This window comes from Camarhynchus parvulus, chromosome 2, assembly GCF_901933205.1.
Source record: "Camarhynchus parvulus chromosome 2, STF_HiC, whole genome shotgun sequence".
Classification (NCBI taxonomy): domain Eukaryota; kingdom Metazoa; phylum Chordata; class Aves; order Passeriformes; family Thraupidae; genus Camarhynchus; species Camarhynchus parvulus.
This window is the reverse complement of record NC_044572.1, coordinates 4,532,489-4,557,152: the sequence shown is the minus strand read 5'-3', so window position 1 is coordinate 4,557,152 and position 24,664 is coordinate 4,532,489. Positions and strand designations below refer to the sequence as shown.

Here is a 24,664-nt window from a genome sequence, read left to right as displayed (position 1 = left end):
GCATTTCTGACTGTCTCCAGGATGGAGCTGAGACCTATTTTGGTAGTGAGATCCCTAAAAATGGGTGACAGCACACAAACCCAGTGCCTGTGTGATCCAGCCTGTCAGCAAGCACATCAAATTCATTATTTTAAAAAACATCACAACAAAGTGTCACAGCTGACAACCTGGTTATGAAAAAGTTAAAATAAGAACTTGATTTTTCTGTAAAGTTGAAATTTAGAAAATCTGGCTCTCTTTGCTGCCTTGTAGCTGACTCATTGCAGGCAGATAGAAAACATTTCCCCCAGCACCCAAAGACTTTCAGGAGAATTTCAGGAGAACAAGAGTGATGTGGAATCAAATGAGATGAGGCCACAACCTTTACAGAACAGAAAAGAAAATATGTTATTTGTGGAATGGTTTTACCACTTGGACAATGAGTGTTCCAGATTGCAAGGCAAGATGTTTTCAATTACCATCTGTATGGCAGGTTACCTTTTGTCAGGTGGGCAGTTTGCCTTATCTCTCTCTCTGAGTGACCACATTCACTCCTCCCTCAGGAGGGGACACCTGCTGATAACACCTATTGAATGTCATTGCATGGCTGATAAGAACTACATCATCCCATTGGGAGATGTGAGCCCAGAGGGAGGAGCCAAGCATTCCCACCTGGATATAATCTGGAGATTCTGGAACACCAGCACAGCTTCTCCACTGGATTTCCCAGAGGAACAGCAGCTGCCTCTTCCCCTGGATCTTCAGAGGAAGACTACATCCTTCTCTACAGGATCCCCCTGCTCCAGCAGAACCACACCTGACACTGCAGGAGGGCTGCAGCCACAATTCCAATGGGATTGCTACCAGCACCCTGACCCACAGGGTGTCAGGTTGGGTTCTGACTCTGTCAGTGTTGTTTTAGTTTACTGCATTGTTTATTTTATCCTTTTTTTTTCTTCCCTATTAAAGAACTGTTATTTCCTGCTCCCATATTTTTTGCCTGAGAGCACCTTAATTTTTAAATTTATAGCAATTCAGAGGGGTGGGGAGGGTTTACATTCTCCATTTCAGGGGAGGCTCCTGCCTTCCTTAGCAGACACCAAGACAATGAGGTAGAGATAATTTCCTTCCCTTTCATTCAAGTGAAGGTGAGAAGTGCCTGTGCCCCAACAGCATCCAAGGAACTGAAAGAATTTGAGGAGAAGCTGGATCTTGGAGAAACCTAGATTTAACATCAAGTCCTTAACTGGGGCCTGACCTTTTCCCTGGCACACTGCAAAGGTTAAGAAATTCCTGTCAAGGAATTGTTCTCCTTTTAATTTAAATTTTCCATATTGGCTGGGTTACATTCATCAAGTTACACCCCTTCATCCTGTATCCCATGGGGAACATGGATTTGCAGATAATCTGATTTTTGCAGCCAAGAATGTCTTTGTTTTGCTAACAGAGATGCAGGAGTTCCTTGCAGCCCCTTCCCCTCAGCTCCAATACCCCCATGGTCCTGTGTGGCTGGACCAAAGGTGACTCCTGGAAAAGCCAGGGCCCAGGCAGGGATCCCAGATGGGATTTAACTTTTAGGGCAGCCTTGCCCTCATGAATTGAGGCAAAAGAGGAGAAGCCATCTGTTGGGGAAGATGAAACAGGAAAGCCTTATAAATATGATTGCCTAGGAAAAGATCTTGAGAATATAGAAACTATAAGTGAGATTGAAATGGAAGCAAGCTTTGAGATACCTCAGTTACTGAACAACTGGAAAACAATGGTGTGGCCGGGCTGAAGGTAATCCCCTTTTGATGAAACAATACCCTCTGCCTGCAGACAGGCCCAAGGGTCAGAGCAGACCCCACTAGCTTGGCAGAAGGGGCCCAAAGAGGAGTTTTTAGGGTTTAAAATGTAACACAGGATGGTGATGTAATGATTCTTATAGGCTGTATGTAAATGCTGTAGGATTTGTATCTTGTATTAGATTGGTTAGTGGGAATTAGAATATTCAACACAGAAGAAGATTTATTGTATTGGAACGGGAACCTTGCTCTCTTACCCTTTTACTCTCTTACCCTCTCATCCTCTCTCCCCCTCTCTTCTCTGGGGCCTGCTCTGAGCTGTGGCTGGCAGCTCCCAGCAGGGCCCTGCACCCAGGCCCTTTGCAATGAACCCCAAGTTCCATAACCTGGCTGCAGAGATCTCTCATCTCCATCCATCCTGACTGTCCTACCCCCCGATGCTCGTACACCATCCAAGCCAGGAGGAAACAGCCACAGTTGGGTGGCTCCTCCTCAGCTGCTGGGGCTGCAGAGCCCCCCTGTTTTACCATGGTCACCCCATTCCTGGGCACAGCCTGCCAGGAGGGGCAGGGTGAGCAATGGGAATCACAGAATCAAAGAAGAGCCCAGGCTGGAAGAGATCCTGATCATCTGCTCCAGCCTCTCATGGAATGGAAAGGGAGCCTGGGTGAGGCTTTCCATCATTGTCCAGTCCCACCTGGAGACCCTCCAGCCTTGGGGGCTCCACCACACCCCTGGGGAAGTTGTTTCCATGATTGATGAAAATAATTTTCATGATTTTCCATGACTGTGAAGATTTCTTGTGTCAAGATGAAACCTTTTTTTGGGGCAACTTGTAGCCATTCCTTGTTGTTCTCTCCATGGCTCTGTGGGAAGGGAGAGGGGAGGAGAGAGCCTCCATCCTTCTTGTGGCACCTTTCAGCCCTGGGCTGCTGTGATGAGGAGCCCCCTGAGCCTTCTCATCCCCAGGCAGCAGGGACCCAACTCCTCTGGTTTTTCCTCAGGTGCTTCCAGGTGGGAAGGAGCCTCCCAAGAGAGCAGAAAGCCAAGGAGATGTGCTGAAATGGGTGGCTAATGGCTTGGAAAACCCACCCTTCTCCCAAAAAAACCCAAAAAGCAGATGCTGCAGTCACCAACAAGGATTCCATTTCCCTTCCCTGGAAAGGTCCCACCCCTTTGGTGCAGGCTGTCCCTCTGTCCCTGTGCCCCTGGCTGCCCTGGACGCGGGCAGGGAGCGGAACTGGCACAGGGAATGTGCCTTGTCACACACCTGCCAGCCTGGCACCACCTGCCAGCCTGGCGCCGCTTCTGTTTCTTTTTTTTTTTTCCCCTCCCCCTCCTGGAGAGTCAACATTTGTCCACATTTCTCCTCGTGAACTTCAGCCAAAGCTCAATTTAAAATGATTTTGTTGAAAAAAAAAGGTGAGCAGTGAAGCTTTTGGAGGAAAAATGGTTTAGCACAATAGGGGAGGTATAAGGACATAATTTAGAGATCAGCTATTTGAGAAACGCTGATTTCCCTCTTTTATTTTCCTGCTCTGATCACATATTTCTGCATTTTCATGGAAGAAAAAATAATCAGTGACTAGAATTATCATGAACACTTATCCTGTGTTCAGGTGTGGAGCCACCGGTTCCTTTGTCAAAGGAAACTCAGGAATAACTGGGCAGTGAAGAAATTGCTTGTGAATCACCAAAAGGGATTTTTGTACCCGAAGGAAGGCATTATCCATGGACCTGTGGAGCACAATCCTGGCAGGGCACTCAGACATCCAAAGCTGTGGTGATGCTCCATGAGATAATAAAGTCATTTAAATTTCCTCTAGGGCGCCTTTAAAGGGCAGCGCTGCCCGGCTGCACCATCTCGTGGTGTGACCGAGCCCTGCATGGCCAGAGCCTTCAAACCCTGCTTTTTTCCAAGACTTCCATCACTGACACATCAAAACCAAACGCTGCCACTGCCAGACCACGGCACGGCTTGGAGCACCACAATCCCAAAGCACAAAAGCTCTCCAGACCTTCCTCCCTCATGCTCCTCTTTGGGATGCAACAATCCAATTGTTTTCCAAGCATCATCACCACCCTGAGCATTTGCCTGATCCCTCTGGTTGTAATTCCAAGATCTATGCAGCAGGTCAGGGCTCAGGCCAGTGGGTGGTTACTCATCTGAACCTGCTCAGGGAGACTGAGATCGGGTACAGAGGATTCCAGTGGGACCAGGGCTCCATTATTGAGAGGAAAAATCAGAAGGAAAATTAGGAGTCACAGAGCTCCAGCCCTGTGAGGCAGAGCCAAGGGCAGGACCTGTACGTGCTCAGCCTCAGCCCTACTCCCACACAGCACCTGGCCCCTCTCAGCTGTGACTTTTTCCAACCAAAATGATTCTGCAATTCTGTCATTAAATGGATTCTTTAGATCCTTCTGACAAAAATCTTCCCCTCTTCTTCTAGATGCATTTGCTTGTGAAGGAAAAAAATGCACTAAAAACCCCACAGATGAATTTTACACAAATCTCCGGTTCTCATTCTCTGAGGGTACAGCAGGTATTAACCAGGGGATCAAGAAGAGATTAGAAAGAAAGAAACCTAACAGCATTTATAAAATCATTTTCCTATCAAAAACAAACATGCAAATGCCAGACTTTCACCTTTCTGTGGGTTTGTCTTGCAGCAAATGCTTCACTTGTAACTGCCTTCTCCAGTCTGATCCTTCCATGCAGACCTAACTCAAGACATGTGGGAACCCAGGACATTCCTCTGGCTGCCCTGGAGGACTCGAGACCCTGCCAGGGGCTCAGGGACCTTGGCATGGAGTCAGAAACACCTGTGCCTTTGATTTTAACCCATGGAAACAATTACCAACTTTGTGTGAGGATTTACAAGCCACAAGGGTTTGAGTAGAATGATAGTGAATTTGTCACAGGGTGAAAAAGTAGAATTTTGGGGATTTAGAATGGGGGTTCAAGAGGCAAGATGGAGGAATCTGGGCATGTCCTGTCCTTTTTGTCCTCCATCTTCTGCTGTGATGGTGACACTTCTGGATTGGTTTAGAGTAGAGACAGACTGTCTAACATAGGTGATAGGTATTGGAAAATTATTGTAAATAAAGTACACGTAGTTCTTAGTATAAAAAGCCAACACTGCCCCAAGGGCAGTCAGTGTGCCACAACCCAACCTGCTGGACAGATCTCAGCAGGTCAGAGAAAGAATGCCATAGATAAGAGAAAATAAACAGCCTTGAAAAGCAGAGCTGACAAATCTCAACTTCTTCTTCGGTCGTGGGGCTGGGAAAGAAAAAGACTTTTTAATACCTGGGGAGCCATTTCAGCCACAGAAACCTGAGAGAGAGAGGAGCCAGGTGAGAAACACGTGGTGTTCCCGTGGGCACCTTGACCCCATCCAGCTCCAGCAGCTCCCCCAGCTTCTCCTTTCCCTCAGGGGATGAATGTTTGCTGCAGACTGGGTGACCCAAGACCCGTGCCGGCTCAGCTGCCCAACATCAGCACTCACAGCAGGCACTGTCACAGAGAGGTGACACCATAGCTTGGGAGAAATGCAGCGATCCTGATCCACTCTCAGCCCCATTTATCCCTAAAAACCAGGACAGGCAGGTGAGGAACCAAACTGCTTCAGGGATGCTGGGAATGTCATCATACAGGGGGTGCTGCCTGCCGGGACTGGAAGGGGTTTGTGCAGAACCCCCAGCAGCCACCATCAGGTTTCCTCCTGCCCCTTTACCCTCTCCCACAATCCAGGATCTTGCTTTTCTCAGCTCCATCTTACAGGCTCCAGTGGCTTTGGAAAGCAGCCAGATGGATTTATCCAAACCTCAGCAGGTTAACCAAAAGGAACAGGAGCTGAGCCTTTCTGCCAAATCTGCTGGCAGAAGAAGAAGGCCTTGGTGCTCAGCAGTCAAGGCTTTCATCTTTACTAAAGCCCAGCAGCTCCCAAGAGTTGAGAAGAATGGAATGAGAACTTTCTGGCCTGATTCTCTGAAGTCTTTGCTTCCCCCTCCCAATGCTTTCCCCACAGAGAATGGCATGTGGACAGAGAAAAGGGGATTTCTGGGAACAGACCTAAACTATTTGCATTATCAGACATGAAGAGAATGAAAAAATAACACAGAGAGTTTATTGTCAAACTGAATCAAAGCATGAAAAAAAAAATTACAAGGTTACACTGTAAAGAAATTTGGGTTTCATCACAAAAGCTCATTAAAATCAAAGAAAACAAACCATTGTCAAGCCAGCAACTCCCCAACAACCCCCCGAGCTTCTGAGTGCAACATTTATTGCAAGGCTGGGAATTCAGAGGCGGTGACATCACTTGTAGGGACAAAAGGATCACCCCTCATTATCTGGAGGGACAGAGGTTCTCCAGGGGGTGACACGTGTCTGGCTGAGCGGTGACTCCTCTGTTCCCTCTGAGCAGCAGCAGCCTGGTCCTTGCTGGGGTGCAGCCCGAGGTGAGGAGGGTGATGGGTGCCAGCTGTGCTTGTGTCCAGCTTTTCCTGCCCTTCCATCCCCACCAGGTGTGTCCATGTCATGAAATCAAAGCCTGGGTGCAAAACTGAGCGATGCTGCTTGGAGAGAGCGGTGGGAGGCACCACAGGGGGACACAGCCACAGCCAGCACCTCTCAAACCCACTGAGCCCCTTTTAGCCATGGCCAAACCTCCCCTTTTGACACTGGGGTGCAGAACAGGGGGAACCCTGCCCTGTGGAGCCACACTGACCCCTGAGTGTCCCTCAGAAACGCCCTGGACATGGCTCCAGCCATGGACACCCCGCTCCCAGCACAGCTCCTGCCCAACAGAACCATGGACACCCCGCTCCCAGCACAGCTCCTGCCCAACAGAACCATGGACACCCCGCTCCCAGCACAGCTCCTGCAGAACAGAACTCCTGCAGCTTTCCAGGGCTGCCAACTGTCCAAACCACTGGGTTACCCACTGATCCCTGCTTCTCCAGCAGCTCCAGCAGAACCAGAGGAGTCCAGAACTTTCCAGAACGTCCCTAGGCTCCTGCCAGCGTGGCTGGGCTGGTGGAAGTCTGGATGGCAAATGTTGCTTGCCAGGAAAGCTGCTGGAGGCTGCATCCCAGCTGGAGCAGCCCTACCCCATCCTGCAGGGAGTTGCAGTGCAGTTGGATTTCCTCCTGAGTCAAAAGACAACAAAAAGGGGGAAAAACCCATTGGAAAGCCTATAGGTGTACAGAGCATTGTGTATTCAGCTCTGCAGACACTTGGTTTCTGTCAGCACAGAACAACAGGAGCTTTCTCACCATTATAAATGAGCTGTTTTATGAATTTTGAAACACTTGTTTTACCAAGTGAAAAAAAAAAATAAAAGAGAAAGGCATCTTTATCCTCATCTTCATCTGAAGTAGCAGCTAAGGAGATTGGTAAAATTAAAATTAAAAACAAAAACAAGCTAAACCTAAAAAATCAAAAACCTGACCAACCAGTACAAAGTAAAGGCAGGCCAGGTCATTCCAACCAATCACAGGACTAACTAAAAAGTATTTTTAATTGCAACTAATGTGCTATCTTGAGCCAGCTGCTAATTCCAACAGGCCTGAGGTTTTCTGCTCATAAAGCATCAATAATATGTGCCTTTCCTAGAAAGGAAGGCTCTGCCTAAGTCTTACTGTGTCAGATAAAAAGTCCCAAAATAGATTTTTCCAACCAAATAAAGTGTTTTATTCAGATATTCATGTGGATATGGCAGTGATGTTAAGAACAGCTATTCAAGTAGCTGAAGTAAGCCCTTCAAAAGAAGTCACACAGCTTTGAGACTTGAACAAATTATTGTATGATCTCATCCAAGAGATCTAAATAGCTGGAACATCTGCAAGAGTCACCACCAATTTATTTAGCAGAGTTCATCAGTAGTTCATCAGCTCTGTTTGCACAAGCAGGTGCCAGGGCAGCCACTGAGGAGTCCTGCACGTGACTGAGAGAGGAGAGGGGGAGGAGGCTGGGACAGGGATGGGTGATTTCACCCTCTGACACGGATGTGCATTAGCAGGAGTGAAGTCCCTGCTGAATCAGTGCCTGTTACTGAAGGAGAAGTGCAGAAATGCTTTTTCCCAGAGAAGTATTACATGCACAAGTAACTATATTGTTAAAATTTTTTATTTGTGACAGTAAAGAAACCATTCAATACCTGATTGACAACACTTCTCTCTCCTGCAAACACTCATATGGTATCTGTAGTGTTTCTCAAGTATTGCTGGATTGTTCATTGCATCAAAGTGTAAACAGCTCCATCATAAGGAAAAAAAAAGGAAAAAAAAGAAAGAAAGAAAGAAAGAAAGAAACATTTCCATTGCTTACTCCTCTGTTGAGGAGCTCCCAATAGATCTTTAACAAGAAATAAGAGAGAGAGTCAGCTGGGATTTTACAACATCATGTGAAACAGAGAACTGACAGCTGGTTTTGCATAGTTAGGCCAGAGATTTTGAAGCAATTGCCCCACGCCAGCCTCACCTGCCCCTCCTCGCCCCACAAAGGCAAAAAACATCACAGCACCTTGGAATCAGAGGCACAAACTTGTTTTTGTTTTACAAATAGGGCTGTGCAGAACTGTGGTTTATTAGGTTAAAAACAACCTGTCCAACAGAGGATTACGCCTTCGGAAGTCACACAGCTACAGATTCTTTTACTTGTTTTTTTTTTCTTTTTTACATTGAAATTTCAAAAGCTGCAACATCAGCACACACCAGTGTCATTTAGATACTTTATTGTCCCCAACCAGTCTAATCAAAATCATGCTGTAAGAAAAGTGATTGCGTACACTGACAACCAAAAACGCCTCCAGGTGTTGAGTTTCTTCCACGTATAACTTTTGCTGTTTTAATAAAGATCAAAAGGGCGAAACAAAGAGACAAAATTATTCTTCCAAAGCTACCTAAATGAACACAGCAATATTGTACATTTGCCACCACCTCCCCATGCCCAGCCTGCCACGCCTTCGTGGTGTGACCAAGGATTCTGTGCACAGCCCTAAGGTTACAAATGGGAATTTCTTTGTTAACACTTCTGTTGGGTTTCAAGGGTCTAAGGCATTCTGCCTTACAGCTTCATTTAGAAATACCCATACAGGCAAGAAAAACGTTTTTTAACCCAACATAAAAAGGACAACAGAACTTCAGGCCAGGCAGCATGTCTTTAAAATTACCAACTGGGAAAAGAGTTTTTAATATTTCTATAATATCCAGAACTAGAACTGAAACCCAGGGTTTAGAACAGCCCTGGAGACCTGCATGCAGTAACTGCACTTGAAAATATGCAAGAGATTTAGGAAACAAGGGTTGTTTTTTTTTTCCTATTTGAATTTTTTTTAATCTTGTATTTAAAATACAATCAAATACCCGTATTGCAAATTTTACAAACATTCCACTCGTTCTCTGACTTTATGGACAGAACTCTATTGCTTTTTTTAGAATCTAGAAACTCTAAATATATAGCGTATGTATATCCACGCAACCTGAACACTTGAAATTTCAAGTATGATGATAGTGTCAAAATAAACAACTGTGACAGTTGTTGGCCAAATCTGAATACCCAGGGCAGTCCAAACCTGATTGTAGAGCACTCTGAGTTTTATTCTCATATGAGTTGGGTGGGTTAAAAAAAAATAGAACTGGTCAGAACTTACAGAAAATACTCTTAATACTAACAGAGATCAAAGCTGTGCTACGTTTTTTGTCTTTGTATTGTCACCAAGCGTCATTTTAATGCTGTACTAAGTTACAGTAAGTTGGGTGTTTTAAAATTTGGGGGGTTTTAAGAGCCAAAATGGTACAGTACAAGTATGGTTGTACAGAACATCATCAGAACTGTTCCTCCAGAGGCTGGTGCAGAAGTTCAGTTGCCCATTCTATGTGGATTTGAAAACAATACAAGACACTTTAATAATATAATCAACATTCATTCACAGACTTAAGGCAACTGGTTCATGAAATCGCTGCTTGCAGAGATGCAAACGGGTGACATGGTTTGTCTCACGTCCAACAGGTCAAACTGTCACATGGCCCTGGCTCGTGGGTTATTTACTCTTTGTCTGATTGTTTGGTCTAATGCTAACGAGAAAAAGTCTTTGAATTTCTTCAGCCATTCCTCTCATACCTGCACGACTAACTACAACCTGAATACTTCCCTGCAAACTGCACTGGGGCCCTGGAGCCACAGGCACAGTTGAAAATACTGCTCAGAGAACAACTGTTTATTTTTTTTTTTTTTTGGCAGCTTACAGTTTCATTACTCTGGAGTCAAATGCAAAATTCAACCATCTTAAAGTGAAAGTAAACGTTAATGGACTAACCAGAATCCGTACGTCCTTTTTCTTGCTTGATTTTTTTTTTTGTTATATTTTAAACAAAGTAGGCTTTTTTTTTAAGCTTTTTCATTTTTAAACTCGACACTTTGTCTTTTTGTTGTGGCACACATTTATACAGTACTAAGGTGATGCCAGCTGGTTAAGAAACAAAAGGGTGATGCCCTAGAGACACATGGGTGTGATGGGACTGCCTCCAGCACCCCTGGGCCCAGCCACAGCTGGAGCACAGCTGGAGCACAGCTGCACTGCAAGGGGGGCTCAGTTTGGTACTGCACCCACCATCACCCACTCACTGCCTGTGCAGACTGGCCTGCCCCTCTCAGATGGATTTGTTAAGCTGCTTCACCAATGGTTTTGAGACAAGGATCACAAGCCCCAAGTCCATCACAAAGGAATTTGTGTTTTTCCCAAGTCATTGGGACTTTCTGAGGAAAAGAAAAAAGGCAAAGGGGGTCTACAATTCAGAATTTAGCACAAGGCTAATTAGAAGCACCAAATAATCCATTTAGTCTTCTCTGATGACAGCCAAACGCAGCTGCACTTTTTATGTTTGCAGATTTCTGCTGTGGACAATAACTGAAAGGTGACACTGGAAAGGGGGAGGGAAAAAAAGGTGTGCCTTGTTCTTCAAAGGCATAAAGTATTTAAAAATAGTTCATTTGAAATACCTATGGCACTGCAGAAGATGTTAAGCAGGCTCTCAGATTCAGAGATGAGTCTAACTCAACTCCAAAGCCAGAGGACCAATTTTAGTCTAGGCTAGTAACTTCTGCCCTTCCAGCAAGACTTGATACAGCTCATAATCTGCACCTCACACCTTGGGGGAAAAGAAATACAAATCAAAGGTGTGGGCACCAAACTTCCTACATTTTCATGTATCAAAGAAAGGACAGGGCTTCATCTTAACTGAAAAAATTGAAAAAAAAATCCTTTACAGGTCACCTTTAACTGGTATATCAAATACCAATGGATTAATCCATGGGGGTGGGTTATGAAGCCTGCATTTTATTTATTGCCCAAGTTTGCAGCTTACAGAAAATGTCTCATAGCACAGGCACAGTGGCAAAAACAGTATAACAGCCGATGGTCAACTCCATTTGGTGAGTATACAGTAGCAGCAATGAAAAGAAAAAAGTACTCCAAACAGCTCAATGTAGATCCAGCTTCCCCAGATGGGTTGTTTTGAGAAAAGAATCTTAAGCTAATAAATAGATCTCCTTGCTGTTCTCCCAAGAGAATGGTTTTCCAAAAAAGAAGAGGCATGGCAGTTGTGCGTGAGCAGAGACAGCAGAACTTCATCTGTCTGCAATTAAAGGTGCTTCAGGTCTATCAGCCACCTCATTTCCTCAACTCCATCACTCCCTAAATACTCAAACAACTGCAGATATGTTTTAAAACTGTGCCCAAAATCCTCATCAGCGAAACAACCATGTTAATGACCCCAGTTCACCCCTCCCACGACCGCCTGAACCTTCTGAGCATGACAAAGTGTAACACAACTCATTGTCATCGTGGAGACAGGAACCCAGCATCTTGGTTTCAACTTTTTCCTTTGTTATATATTACAGTGCTCTATAAATTTTTTTTTCCTTTTTCCTTTTAAAGCATTTAGACAATACAAGACTAAAAGATGTCTGGAAATACGTCTTATACAAAAATGAATTTTTATCTTAAAATAACATTCAAAAAGGCACTTCATTCTGTAAGAAAAAATTCAGAGTCAGGTCAACTGCTCTAAGCAGGGGAGTAAAATTGTCTGCATAGTGGGAGGGGAAGAAAGGGAGAGAAATTCAACTGCTGAAATACAAGCTTCTTTTTTTTGGCATGTTTTAAGAAAAGCTGATCCAGTAAAAGATGTCCATTTATGAAATTAATTAAAAGAGTCCCATTTAAAATAGCTTTTTTTTTTTTTCCTTTAAAAAAGTAGTCTGAACACATGACCTTAGGAGTCAGGCTTCTGAAGGCTTAATAGCATCACTCATGATTGTCCTTCGTGTCCAATGTAACAGGAAGATCAAGAGTAGCACTTCTGACTGGGGTGACCTCCCCAAGCTTACATTTGAAAGAGCTGAAAGAGATGGAGACAGCCTCCAGCAACTGCAATCTAGGAGCAGGAGTCAGTCAGAGTTAAGGGCTACCTGTTGCAGAGTTTATGAAGCATACTGTAAACTTCTTCCTCTTTGCTTAGTCCTTCAAAGAAAGGAATAAGATCTAGCAGCTCTGTGTCTGTCATGTCATCAAACCAGGACTGCACAGGCACCTGAAACAAAGCAACCAACAAACACTCAGAGGGTTTCATGATGTAAAAGACACGTGAGTTTTGTCTGTGTAGGTGTTCTGGAACCATCATCACCGTGCTGTAATAATCATGGCAATTAGCTACTCATTAGCATGCAGGTGGAGCAGCAGGGTCAACCCCAAGCCCAACCAGGACAGCTGAGCTTCACCTGCATGCCCAGGTGACCCACATGACCCCACACACTGGGCAGCTCTCCTTGCTTTGCCTTCTTGGTATCTAGAACAGACTGGAAGGCAGACACAGCTTATGAAGCTGCACTGACACTTTGTTTACAGGCAATTTTTTTTCCCCTCTAAGAATTATCAGAGTGAGTCACCAGGAACAGGCAGGCAGCAACAACCCCTTCCAGCACGGGGTTTGGAGGAAATGTTTAACTGCAAGGGCAGAACATTGTTCAGGTAAAAATGTCACATCTAGTGAGTGGGTTCAGAAAACAACACAGATAATAAACCTTCTTAAATATGCAGGCTGGATTTGGGGAAGGTGTTCTGTGTATCTTCAGCACAATGAGATCTTTCCAAGACTATCCTGGATCTTGTTACAAGCTCTGGTTTCTGCAGAGACTCCAGCATCAGTCAGCCAGCAGCACTTTTCTACACATGATTAAACCACTCTGACAAGGCCCTTAATTTCATCTCTCAAATTTCTACAGCTCATTATTTCCTTGGCACTGATTTCCAAGATCCCAAACGATGATCTTGGATCAGGTTTTTAATTTTAACCATGAACATAAATTGGAGCTACTGGTCCTGGTTATTATAAATAGCAGCTTTAAACCATGTGTGGCACCAACCAGAAAAATGTTTTCACCCCATCACTTAGGGCATCACAATATTAGGATCTGAACTTGAAAGCTGACTGCTAGAAGATAAATAGCTCTTGATACAAAAAGAAAGAAAAAAAAACTATTCTGGAGATGCAGGACTGTGCAAAGCAGTGTTCTTAATAAAAGATTTCCTGCATTGATTTTTAACAGTTCACAAAGAAGGCAGCCTAAAAACATCAAAGCAAACAGTGCACAGCCTGGTTGTCTAAAAGTCAGCAGATCTAAGAGTTCCAGCTTCTCCCCTGGCAGCTAAAGCAGATGTGAGCAGCTGTACTGGCTGCAGCCATGGATGGAGCACCCCAGACCTCTCCATGAGAGCTCCTGGAGCCAATACAAACACACAGTGAAAATGCACATTGCTCCTCATTGTTCTCCCCTACAGAACTGCTGCCTGCCCTTTATCCTTATTCCTAAACCTTGATTAACTTGTTGACTAACAGTTCTAATTATGGAACTATGACAAAAATGAGAGAGGAGCATAACAACACAACAGGATCTTGGTGGGTTTTTTTTCTTTCCTTTCTAAAAAATGCAGATCTCAGTAGCAAGCATTAATTATCATTAGTAAATCATTAACTATCTTAACTAATAAAATATTATTCACACAATGAAAAAAAATGGAAGTACCTAAAAAGAAGTTTAAGCATGTGGCACTCACATTCTCTGAAAAAATTCCTTCACCCAGGATTTTTCTCCTGGGAAGCTGAGAAGCCTCAGAGAAAAGGAAAACAATTCTTATCTCATTTGCTTCTCCTGTGTTGTGCTCACATGTGGAATGTGTTTGGAGATTGTTTCACTGGATTCTGCTGTGAGTTGTTTTGACTCTTTGGCCAATCAGGGCCAAGCTGTGTCGAGACTCTGGAGAGAGTCAGGAGTTTTCATTATTATCTTTTTAGCATTCAGTAAGTGTCTTTTCTGTATTCTTTAGTATAGTATAGTACAGTATTCTTTAATATAATATAGTATTATAAAGTAATAAATTAGCCTTCTGAGAGCATGGAGTCAGATTCATCATTCCTGCCTTTGTCAGGGGTGCCTGAAAATACAACACAAGCAAACCATTCTTTCTGCAATCACTACTCCAAAGAACAAAATCTGTGCTGCAGGGCAGCTTTGTTTCTTAGAGCTAGGTTGGTTTTTCAAGTTCCACACCACTTGTTATTTCTCAAAACTGCTGGAGCTCAAGGCAGCAGCCAAAGCTCAGAGCACAGGAGCAGTCATGGCTGTGACACTCTGTCAAGATCACTTTGCCCATGTCCTTCACCACTTGGCAGCGAACCCCAGAACCCACTGCAGCCTAAAAAAACCCACAAAATCTGACACAGTGCTCTGAAAAGTCTATTTTCTGAATCACAAAACCTGGGTGAGGGCCAGAGAGATGAAGTTAGGCTGGAGTACTCTGAATACTTACTGCATTTTCAGGATGGAAGATGTAAGATGCAGGAGAATTATCTACTATAATAACTTTACTCAGCTCACGGCCCAGTCGACTCAGATCCTTCACATAATTGCCTCGGTGGAAAACACAGGATTCTCTAAAGAGCCTTGCCCTGAACACACCCCAGCGATCCAGTAAGTCAGCTACTGGGTCTGCATACTTAAAAATACAAGTCAGAAACATCAAGTTAGCAACATGCAGATAAGGCTGATTCACAGAGAAGGGACACACAAGAATTTCACATAAAATGCCCTTTTTCTCCATTTCCGTCCCTGCTCCTTGTTAATTAACTCAATTGCCTGCAAACCTGAAGTGATTAATAAAGAGAGAAAGCAAAAGTAGGACAATTGTCTTTCTAGAGAAGGCTAACTTGCACTCTAAATGTTTTCTGTGATTTATTAATTAGGTTTTATTGTCAGGGCCAACTTAAGAGTTAACCTGAGAGTTTTTTAGAGGTTGATGGATCCAGAGATCTCACCTGCCATTACCATAAAACCAGCCAATGCTAATAGAAAACCAATATGAAGTTTTCCCCAGCTGATTTGTTTCCATGTGCCTCTGAAGAGAAACTGCAGTGAACAAATCTGAGCCTGATGTGGCTCTGCCAAGTGATGCCCTTGGAGCAACTGGGTCAGCAAAGACTCTTAAGATTACCAAATTGCATAACTAGGCCAAAAAGGATCAGCCAAAGATGTTATTAATAAAAACACTCATGTACAATACCAGGGAAATTCACATTTTACACATAAGATGGTATTTTAAGTGAGGCACAGCTTAGAATCCAACAATTTATATAGAGAAGAAGTATCCAAATAAACTCAAACATGAATAACCACATAGCTGAAAATGGTAGTTACATCTTATTATTGCACAACATTTTCCGTTTTCCTATATTTTAAACCAAGAAAAAAACCTGATGTTGAAATCAATCATCTTTTGATTATGAAATAAGGCACAAAATTTCAGTATGAAATTGGGGCAGTATTTAGGATTTTTTTTCAACGTGACTGAACAGGATGTGGTAAAGAGAATGCAGGGAAAAGGCTTTACAGAAGATCAGGGTCCTGTCCCCTGCCACCATCTCTACACTAGGCTGGAGCAAAAGCTTGCCAGGCTAGAGCACTACTTAGAAATAACCAAAGTCATTTTACAAACAGGACACCACAAATACAATACACTGAAGGAAGTGGAGAATTCCAGATCACTTTACTACTGTAATATCTACCACAAAAACTACCTATGAGCCACTACTGCTACTGCAGGACCAGAGGGCATAAAATATTCCTGGGGATGTTTCAAGCTTTGCAAAAAAGTCTCAATTTTCTAACTCCAGGTTGAAATTGCCCCTCAAGAGAGCAAGAAGCTTGGTTCCCAATTTCCAGTGAGTTTCTGAGTCACTGGTTGATGGTGTAGACAGGGTTTAATTCGGTGTTTTATTTCATGCCCAGCTTTCATGTGCTGCTTCACTGGCACTCTATTTTGTTCTAATTTCTCACTATAACCATGGTAACTTGGGAGCCTTTCATATTGGCATCATGAGCAATGCATGGAGGCTACATTATGAGACAAGCCCATATGTGATGGTGTTACCATGGAAACACTTACCCACACACTAGCAGACAAAGTACACACTGTCAGACAAAGAAGCAGAAAAGAAGGGGAAAAATTAAGATAGTACCAACTGTGGAAATAATTATCCATAGAAAACCCAACCAAAAGTCCACTGACCAGCACCATAAGGGTTAAAGAGATGAAGGGAGGAACAAACCTTGGCTAGACTGGCTGTGAAGAGTACACATTCAAAGAGCTCTCCCATCCTCTGAAGAAACTCGTCCACATGTGGTCGTTTCAATACATAAACCTGGAATGATAACAGCATTTAGGTCAGATGCTGCCCAAGGAAAGAAAAAAAAAAACCAAAAAACAAAACCACTCCTGCAATGCCAGCACTTGAAACAAAAGTTAACAGGGAAGCAGTTCAAATGAAATGCTGGGGGAAAAGGAAAGTATGCAAGATAAAAGTAGAGCTGCAATAATGAGAGATTGGCACACACAGGCTGCCAAGCCCCTGCTGGTTATGGAACTGCAAACACTGAGCATCATCAGGAGGGTGCTCCTCAAAAATCTCATTAGAGGCAAAGGGAGACAGGAGGGCTTCTCAAGAAGTGAGGATCCGGATCTTTCCACCAAACCCATTCTGGTGCTGGGAAGCTGAGGAGCTCCACAGAAGGAATAAATCTGATTAAACCTCTCTGACAGCAGGAATTGCTCAAGAGGGACCTGTTTTCCTTCTGTGGCTGATTCTCTCATTTCTGAAATTCCAGGTGCTAAGCACCACAGCTCACTATGGAGAGTGATCAAGCCCTCCAGCTCTACAGGGAACTTTTTTCACCAAAAATCTTCCCAGCACCATGCAGAAAGCCTAAAAGTGCTGGGTTTGAAATCTGACAAAGTCTACAGCATCTTCTAAAGAGGACCCTGCCAAAAGATGGCAAATTCCCAGGATTTCTGTCCTCTTCAGCAGTGCTCTGCTGCCTTTTAGCACTGCCTTGGCTGCCTGCTGTCAACAACCTGATTAGCAGATTATTAAAACCTCCCTGATTCTCCTTGCAGAGCAAACAAGATGTTTTTGTGCTCACAGAAGATACCAAAACAAGGAAAGTGCTGCTCAGAAAGCTTGGAAACAGCTCACAGTATACTGGGAAGCTGAAGAGGGGAGTCTGCTTGAAAAATATTTATCTGTCTTGTTTGCAGTTAGATTAAAAGTTTGAGAGAAAATATTGGCAGCATTTTATCTTCTTTTGTTTGGCAAATAATCCCTAATGTTGGAAATTTCAAGTGGAGAAGTCTGGCATAGAGCTGAATTCAGGAAGAATTGCAAGACTGATGCTATTTCAGGAATTTCATTCTTTGATATGTAAAACTAGATTAATTGTATGTATTTTACTAGATTCCTATTAATAAGAGGTGAAAAAATAAAAAATCAAGGTACTCAGAGAAAAAGCCTGAAGGAGAAAAATATGGAAACAGCAGCTTGAACTCAAGTGTAACAATTAAAGCCTTCAGCAAAAGAAGGAAAAAAGAAACTGTGTAATTGAAATTGAAAACCTAAAATTGAAAGTAAAGTTTTTTTAAAAACACATATGAGGAGCTGTACCTTAATGACTAAACCAGAAATGTTAATTTTCCCTTTTATGCAGCATACACTTCATACCATGAAGTCTTTATCTGTTTTAAGTTATTTCTGTGAAATTTATCTGAAGTATTTCTGACCCCATAAACATTACATTCAAACTCTGATACAGATAACAATTTATAACCCAGATTTTTTTAAACAACCACAGCAGCACCCAACACATCCAATAATGGTGACATTTTATGGACTACAGACAGGTAACAGATGTACTTCACCACCACTCTCTTTCCAGATAATTACAGCAATGTTTCCTGTATTTCACCAGGCATAAACCAAGTAATTTCCTCTCCTATAACAAGGCAATTAATTTTTCATTTAATTCTTGCTACACAAAGTTATGCTGTAGTATTTCCTCTCCAGATTCTACCTTTGAATTTTTTTTTAAAGACAGAAAAACAGCTGCAGTCCCTCTGCTTTTGAGTATCCAGAGAGTTTCCAACTTCCCAGATGTGAGAGGAAAGACAGCAGGATCCAAGTTCATAGATAAATTCTCAATTCTTTAGTCTTAATTTTATTCCTACACTTATTTTTGAGGAGCACCCCAGAGCCTTAACATCATTCTTGGAGAGTAAGCGCTGGAATTTAATATTAATTTCCCTTTTAAAGCCCAGTGCTTCCAGCCTCAGCAGAAGAAGTCTCCTCTTTGCTCTCCATCCCTATCTCTGCCCCTGTCAGTGAAGTATTTCCACTTGGAATGTAATTACAAACTCCCTGCCAAGGATCTGAACTTTGCTGCTTGCAACACAAGCCACCTCCTCCTCCATCAGGAGCACTCAGTAAATCAACCCCAGAGCTGCAGCCCCAGAGCCCTGAGCTGCACTGGCAGCCTTGGCAATAAAAACTCCTCTGGCTGTTTTTAGGGCTCCTAATTCTGCCCCTAATTCAGGATCAGATGTGAATACACAGCATTTTTAGTTGTATGGTCTCCTTTCTGCAGTTTAGGGCTCCTGATCCACCACAGAGCACTCACAGCCTCCTCTACTTGAGTTTCTCCTGCTGCTTTGCCTTAAATCTTTCCCTTCTGGGATCTGGCCAACAGATTTGCTTCTCATGTTAAATGCCTAATTAATAATAAATGTCATCTCTTAAGATGAAGTCTCACCAAATTTTTCCCTTAATTATTTCCCTCTGTACAAAGCCCCAATTACTTCACTTTTTTTTCTTCTTTTTTTTTTTTTTTTTTGGCAGAACAACATATCTTAATACTCTGGATAGTTCTTCTCCAGAGTTGAAGTTTTCTTTGAGAAGTCCTACTTAGAGCCTGGAAGCAACTCCAAAATGTACTGGTATCCTGGGCTACAAAATCTCTTTGGTGTAATCCACATAGAAAGCTTTCTTCAGCTGACAGTGCAGCTCTTTTCTCCTCTTCCTTCTCATTTGGAATTTTTTCCCCTTTACTTTGTTAGTGGCTGGACTTGAATCTCAATGCTGCATGGTTATTTGTGGCTTGGCTTTTCCCTCCATTGCCTGATGTCTTCAGTTAAAATCTCTAGACTAACTGGCTCCTGGCATTTTTCTGAGATTTATATACTGTCTTCAGGGCATTAAAAAAAAAAAAACCACTTTTTTTTTTTTGTATGCTCACTAATTTTTTCCTTATCACAGCAAGAATTTAGAGGAATACAGTATTTTTTTATTATTTAAAATGAACCCTAATCAACATTTTAAGCACAAATCAGGCACTAGGCATGTTTCCACAGGATTCTTAGAGCTGCTAATGGCAGAACACAAGCAATTATCTTTAATTGTTTTCAAGCATTTCATACTTCCTCATGAATTTTCTATACCTCAAAGCAACCTCAGCCTACAGAGAACTCAGTGTTTGTGAAACCCAAAGACAAACCCAGCTCATTTTCAACCAATTTATCAGGACACACAGAACCGCCTTGCAAAACCAGCTTTACAATGAGGAAATATGCAAGTAATGACCAAAAACTCTGCCCATGACAATTCCAACTGCTGTAATCTCCTGTTTCATGTCTCTTCTGAGCAGTGAGTAGAAAATCCCATGTGTCCCTCGTGGTCCTGGGTCACACAGTTGTGGCTCTGTCCCAGTGCAAGTAACCAAGAATAGGCCAGTTAGAATGGATACAGCCTATCCTGGATTACTTGAACCAGGCCACAGCCTCCTGCAAGAAAATCCATGAATTCTGTGCTTTACAGGAAGGAAATTTATTATTCAAACAGCCTTTTTCCCCCATCATCAAAAAAAAAAAGAAATTTGGGTATTATATTCGAAGTATACATGCCAAATGTTCCTTCAGATTTCAACAATTAAAAATAAGCAATTCATTGAATTAACTCCCCCCCTCACCCCAAACAAATACTTAAAAATCAGTTTTACTCAATAAACAAATTGTATTTAAAAATAAAATTCAAAATAACACCAAATCAAACTCTTCCTGGTTGCCCTCTTTACTCTTGGACACCAAAAGCAAGGCACAAAGGCACTGGAATTCGATTTGGATGAAAGATGAAGGACAAGCATTCCCTAAAAACCTTCACCCTTTGGGGATTAAAGCTCTATTTGATGCAGTTCTGCTCTGGGGGCTGTGGTCACTCTGCTCTTGGTCAGTGGGTCCAAAGGAGAGGATGTGTTCCTGCAGAGTTCAATCAAGGTACCCAACAGGTGGAACATCTCCAGCTGCCACTTCCACCCCCACTGAGCCTCCTCTCTCAGCTCCAACACATTCCACTGCACTTCCCACTTGTCCTTTGGGAGAGAAGGTCCAGCTCTGATCTCCCTGCACCCTGAGAACCAGAGGGGAATGAGAGGAGTTGGCCAGAAGGGTCAGCTTGCACCAGAAACCCCCTTGTGTACCTGGGCCATCACTCCCACCCCAAAGCAGAGTGCCCTGGTGGCCAGGAAGGCCAATGGCTCCTGGCCTGGGTCAGGAATGGAGTGGGCAGCAGGAGCAGGGAGGTCATTGTGCCCCTGCCCTGGGCACTGCTGGGGTCACACCTGGAGTGCTGTGCCCAGCTCTGGCCCCTCAGCTTGGGAAGGACCTTGGGACACTGAGCACATCCAGAGGGGACAACGAGGCTGGAGAGGGGCTGGGAACACGAACCCTGTGAGGAACCCCTGAGGGAGCTGGGGGTGCTCAGCCTGGAGAAAAGGAGACTCAGGGCTGCCCCCATCACTCTGTGCAGCTCCTGAAAGGTGCCTGTGCCCAGCTGGGGCTGGGCTCTTTCTCCAGCAGCACAGACACAACCAGAGCACACAGCCTCAAGCTGCACCAAGGGAAATACAGGTTGGTGGGGAAACCCAGGGCACTGGGAATATTTCTCTGTCTGCTCTGGGGTGCCCTGACCCCCAGGGCAGCACTGATTCTGACCCTCATTCATGGAGAAAGTTTCCCAGACTTCAAGACAGACTGGAATCCACAAAAGTGTGCAATAGATTATAGAGAGCAGTGTAGGTGTGTCACTTGGTGAGAAATTGAGGTTTTGGGATTTTTAGCGTGTTGTGGATGGAAGCAAGATGGAGGGCACAGGGTGTCATCCTGGGCTTCTTCTTCATGCTTCTTCTTCCTCCTTCTCCATGGGTTTGGGTGGCATTTTGTAATTGGGCAGAAAAAGTCCCACTGCAGCTCTTTGGGATCAGTTATTGGGTTAAAAGGGAAAATAATCTGGGTGTCAGTTCTTAATGGGATAGTTTGGCTTTAAAAGACCTTGGAACAAGAGATTGTTGGCCATTTTGTGCCTTCTAATGAAAAGCTGCTGAACTCCCAGTAGTGAGACTGTTTTACTGATAAGAAATAATAAACACCTGAGTCCAAACATGAACTACTGTCTCAAGTGCCTTCAGTCCTGACACAGAGAAACTGACTACTGGTACCCCCACAAGCTGGATATCAGGAAAAAGTTTTTAAAGAAAGAGTGATAAAGTTCTGGAATGGCTGCCCGGGGAGTCCCCATGCCTGGGTGTGTTTAACAAAGCCTGGATGTGGCACTGGGTGCCAGGGTTTGAGTTGAGCTGTTGGGGCTGGGTTGGACTTGATGATCTTGAAGGTCTCTTCCAACCTGGTCATTCTGTGAAAATGTGGGATTCTCCCCTGGAACTTCAGCTGCCCCAGGGTGGGCAGCTCTGCAGGCATCCAGAGACCCACAGCAGAAAGAAAGGAAGGTTCCTTCACACTTGATTTATTTCCTTCTTAAAATAAAATGACAAATCCTTTCAAAAGACGAGGTAATTTAGGCTGGAGAAAGACAGATGGGAAAGGGAGAAGGGATGTTAAGAAAATCTGGTTTTTAATCTAGGGAAGCTCGTTTACCCAAGCATCCTTGAAGATGATGAATTGTCCTCCCTATAAAAAAAAACCCAAGAGTGTTTCTGACCTTTGGATTATAAATTATATAAGGGAAAGCAAATTCCCCAAAGTAAAGACATTATTTTTTTAAGACCTCTGAAAAAAAAAACCAAAAAAAACCAAACCCAACCAGCGTTTACCATGAAAAAACTTGCTAGATAAGTCAATCTCAAAACTCTTTCAGGAGTACAGCAATTCCATCTGCCACAACTTGTATTTTTTGGTATATGAGATCTGAACAATCTCATATAATTCCAAGTTTCTATATGAATGGACACCTTTGGAATGGTGTTTCTCAGCAAGGAAACTTCCTTTCCACTGGGGTTCTGCCTAAGGCAGAGGTCAAGGACAATAAAAATCTGTCAACCTCCCCCTGATAAGGTACCAGGCTCACTGGTAAAACAGGGATATGCACTATGGACAGTGTGGTCCCACAATATTTCCCATCTCCTGGGATATTTTGCACAGGTGGAACATTTCTCAATGTCAGTGATTAATCCTGGAGTTTATAAACTGCTTAAGAAAATGGACATGCATTACACAGATGACAAATCCTGATAAATGACAGAAATTGCTCAGATCAGTTCATTTATGCTCTAAGTGACTACAGAATTACAGGTTTGAAGTGGGAACAGGTTGTCAGAGCTCTACAGGCTGTGTTAATGCACATCATACTCAGCCAGAATATCTATTTTTGCCCTTTATCACAGTGCAAAACAAAAAAGAGAAGATTTCTGAATGTCAGCAATATCACAAGAGGCATTACACACCCAGGCTTTGCCTATCCTGTGTGCCACACAAATTACCTTTATTTCAAGAATCACAAATTCCTTACAATTACCTTCATTTTTACCATCCAAATGTGCCTGTGGTATTTACCTATTTTAGAGGTGAAGAACTTGAAATTCAAAGAGTGAAGCAATTTCCTTGAAAATCACGCAGGGACTTCCCAGGAATGCACAGAGACCAATTTCACCTGACCACCTCTGTCAGAGGAGGAGGAGATGCACAAATCCACTCCCTTTGGACCCAGTTGTGAGTTTTTGTTTGTTTTCAGGGGTTTTTTTTGTTGCTATTTTCTCTTTTCTCCACATGGAGTCATCTCCAAATGCCAAACTGCATCATTTTTGGTGAAGAATCTCAGAGTTTGCAGCAGGGAATGGAAAAGCAACAGGCTTTTGAAATGTTTGACTATAAAGCCCAAGCCTTTTATTGGGATTTGTTTCCAAATGTAAATATGTCATCCTGACAAGCTAAGTGATCACAACTCTAAGCCACTCAAAAATTCACTTTTTAAAGCATTCTGTAAAGTTTTAGGAGAGAGAATTTGTCTGTTCCACAGCACCAAACACAGATAAAGCCCATATCAAATCAGGATTAAAAATCACAAATCTCCAGAACATCACTTAAATGTTGTAAGCATCAGCTCTGGTGAACATTACAGGTGGAAGTACCCCAGATATTGATGTTTTCCTACATAGAACAGGTCCAGTGTAGAAACTGTCAAAAAACAACTATTCCTTTTAAAGCATGTTTCAGTCCACTGACTGATATTCAGTAATCATTTTAAGAGTGACAAATACATGGAGAGCTTCCATCACAGGAAATCAGACAAAATTATGAACTATCTTCGTGACCCATCATTTAGTACAAGAAATAATATACAAATAAAATATAAAACCTCTTAAAATATACAAACCTCTTTGTCCAAGTAGAGATAATCCATAAAGATAATATGTAAACAACATTTCAGAATTCACAGTACTTAAAATTTCTGTTAAATCACATGGAGGGAAGGTTTGCTAACTGTAACACCCAACAGAAGATGTTTCAAACAATTTACAGAGCTCATGTATCAGAAAGGCTCAACTTGACATTAACCTGTTTAATTCATCTCCAGCAAGAACTTCAGTGTCTGCCTGAAGAGGGAAATTAACAGCACTGTAATTTATTTGATTCAACCCTTCAGAAATGATCACTGATTAAGGACACCAATCCAAGATACATGGAAGAGACTGATTTTCAAATTATGGGTGTTTTGCATTTACTCAAAACCATTTCTTAGAGCCTGAAGTGAAGTTCTTAAAGAGTAAGACACAGAAATCAGTCTCCTCATGATTTTGTCCAGACCTTTCAAATATGCTGAAGTATATAATAACTCCTATCAGAGGAACTTGAATTACTTACAGGAATAAAAGGGGACAGAAACTGAACATAGATTACCACAAAAACTGAATAAATGCCTATTCTTCTTTTATACTTTTCTAAAACATAAATAACCTTTAGCATATGAGCTACCAACATATATTAAAGCCAACCATTTCTGTTGGAAGGAATGAAAAATGCAGTGTTCAAGCAGCTTTTTCTGGGCCCAGCAATATTTGAAACCCCATCCTTACATCATTTCCTGTTGGAAAATGTTTTAAAATTGACAAAGAGTTGAGTATTGAAGTCCTGAGAGAGCGACTCCACCTGAGCACACAGGGATGCCTG

General features: G+C 42.9%; 1 protein-coding gene across 4 annotated transcripts in view; it reads right to left on the bottom strand.

Moving 5' to 3' along the window:
* Positions 1 to 10,503: 10,503 nt before the first annotated feature.
* Positions 10,504 to 24,664, bottom strand: part of CTDSPL (CTD small phosphatase like) — an 80,439-nt gene continuing 66,278 nt past the window's right edge. For all 4 annotated transcript variants that reach the window (XM_030943892.1, XM_030943894.1, XM_030943893.1 and 1 more), the window contains 3 exons: positions 16,434 to 16,526; positions 14,639 to 14,824; positions 10,504 to 12,362 (listed from right to left, as the gene is read on the bottom strand). In XM_030943892.1, coding sequence (XP_030799752.1) covers positions 12,237 to 12,362; positions 14,639 to 14,824; positions 16,434 to 16,526 — 405 coding nt within the window. In that variant the 3' untranslated portion in view covers positions 10,504 to 12,236. The remainder of the gene's footprint in view (positions 12,363 to 14,638; positions 14,825 to 16,433; positions 16,527 to 24,664) is intronic.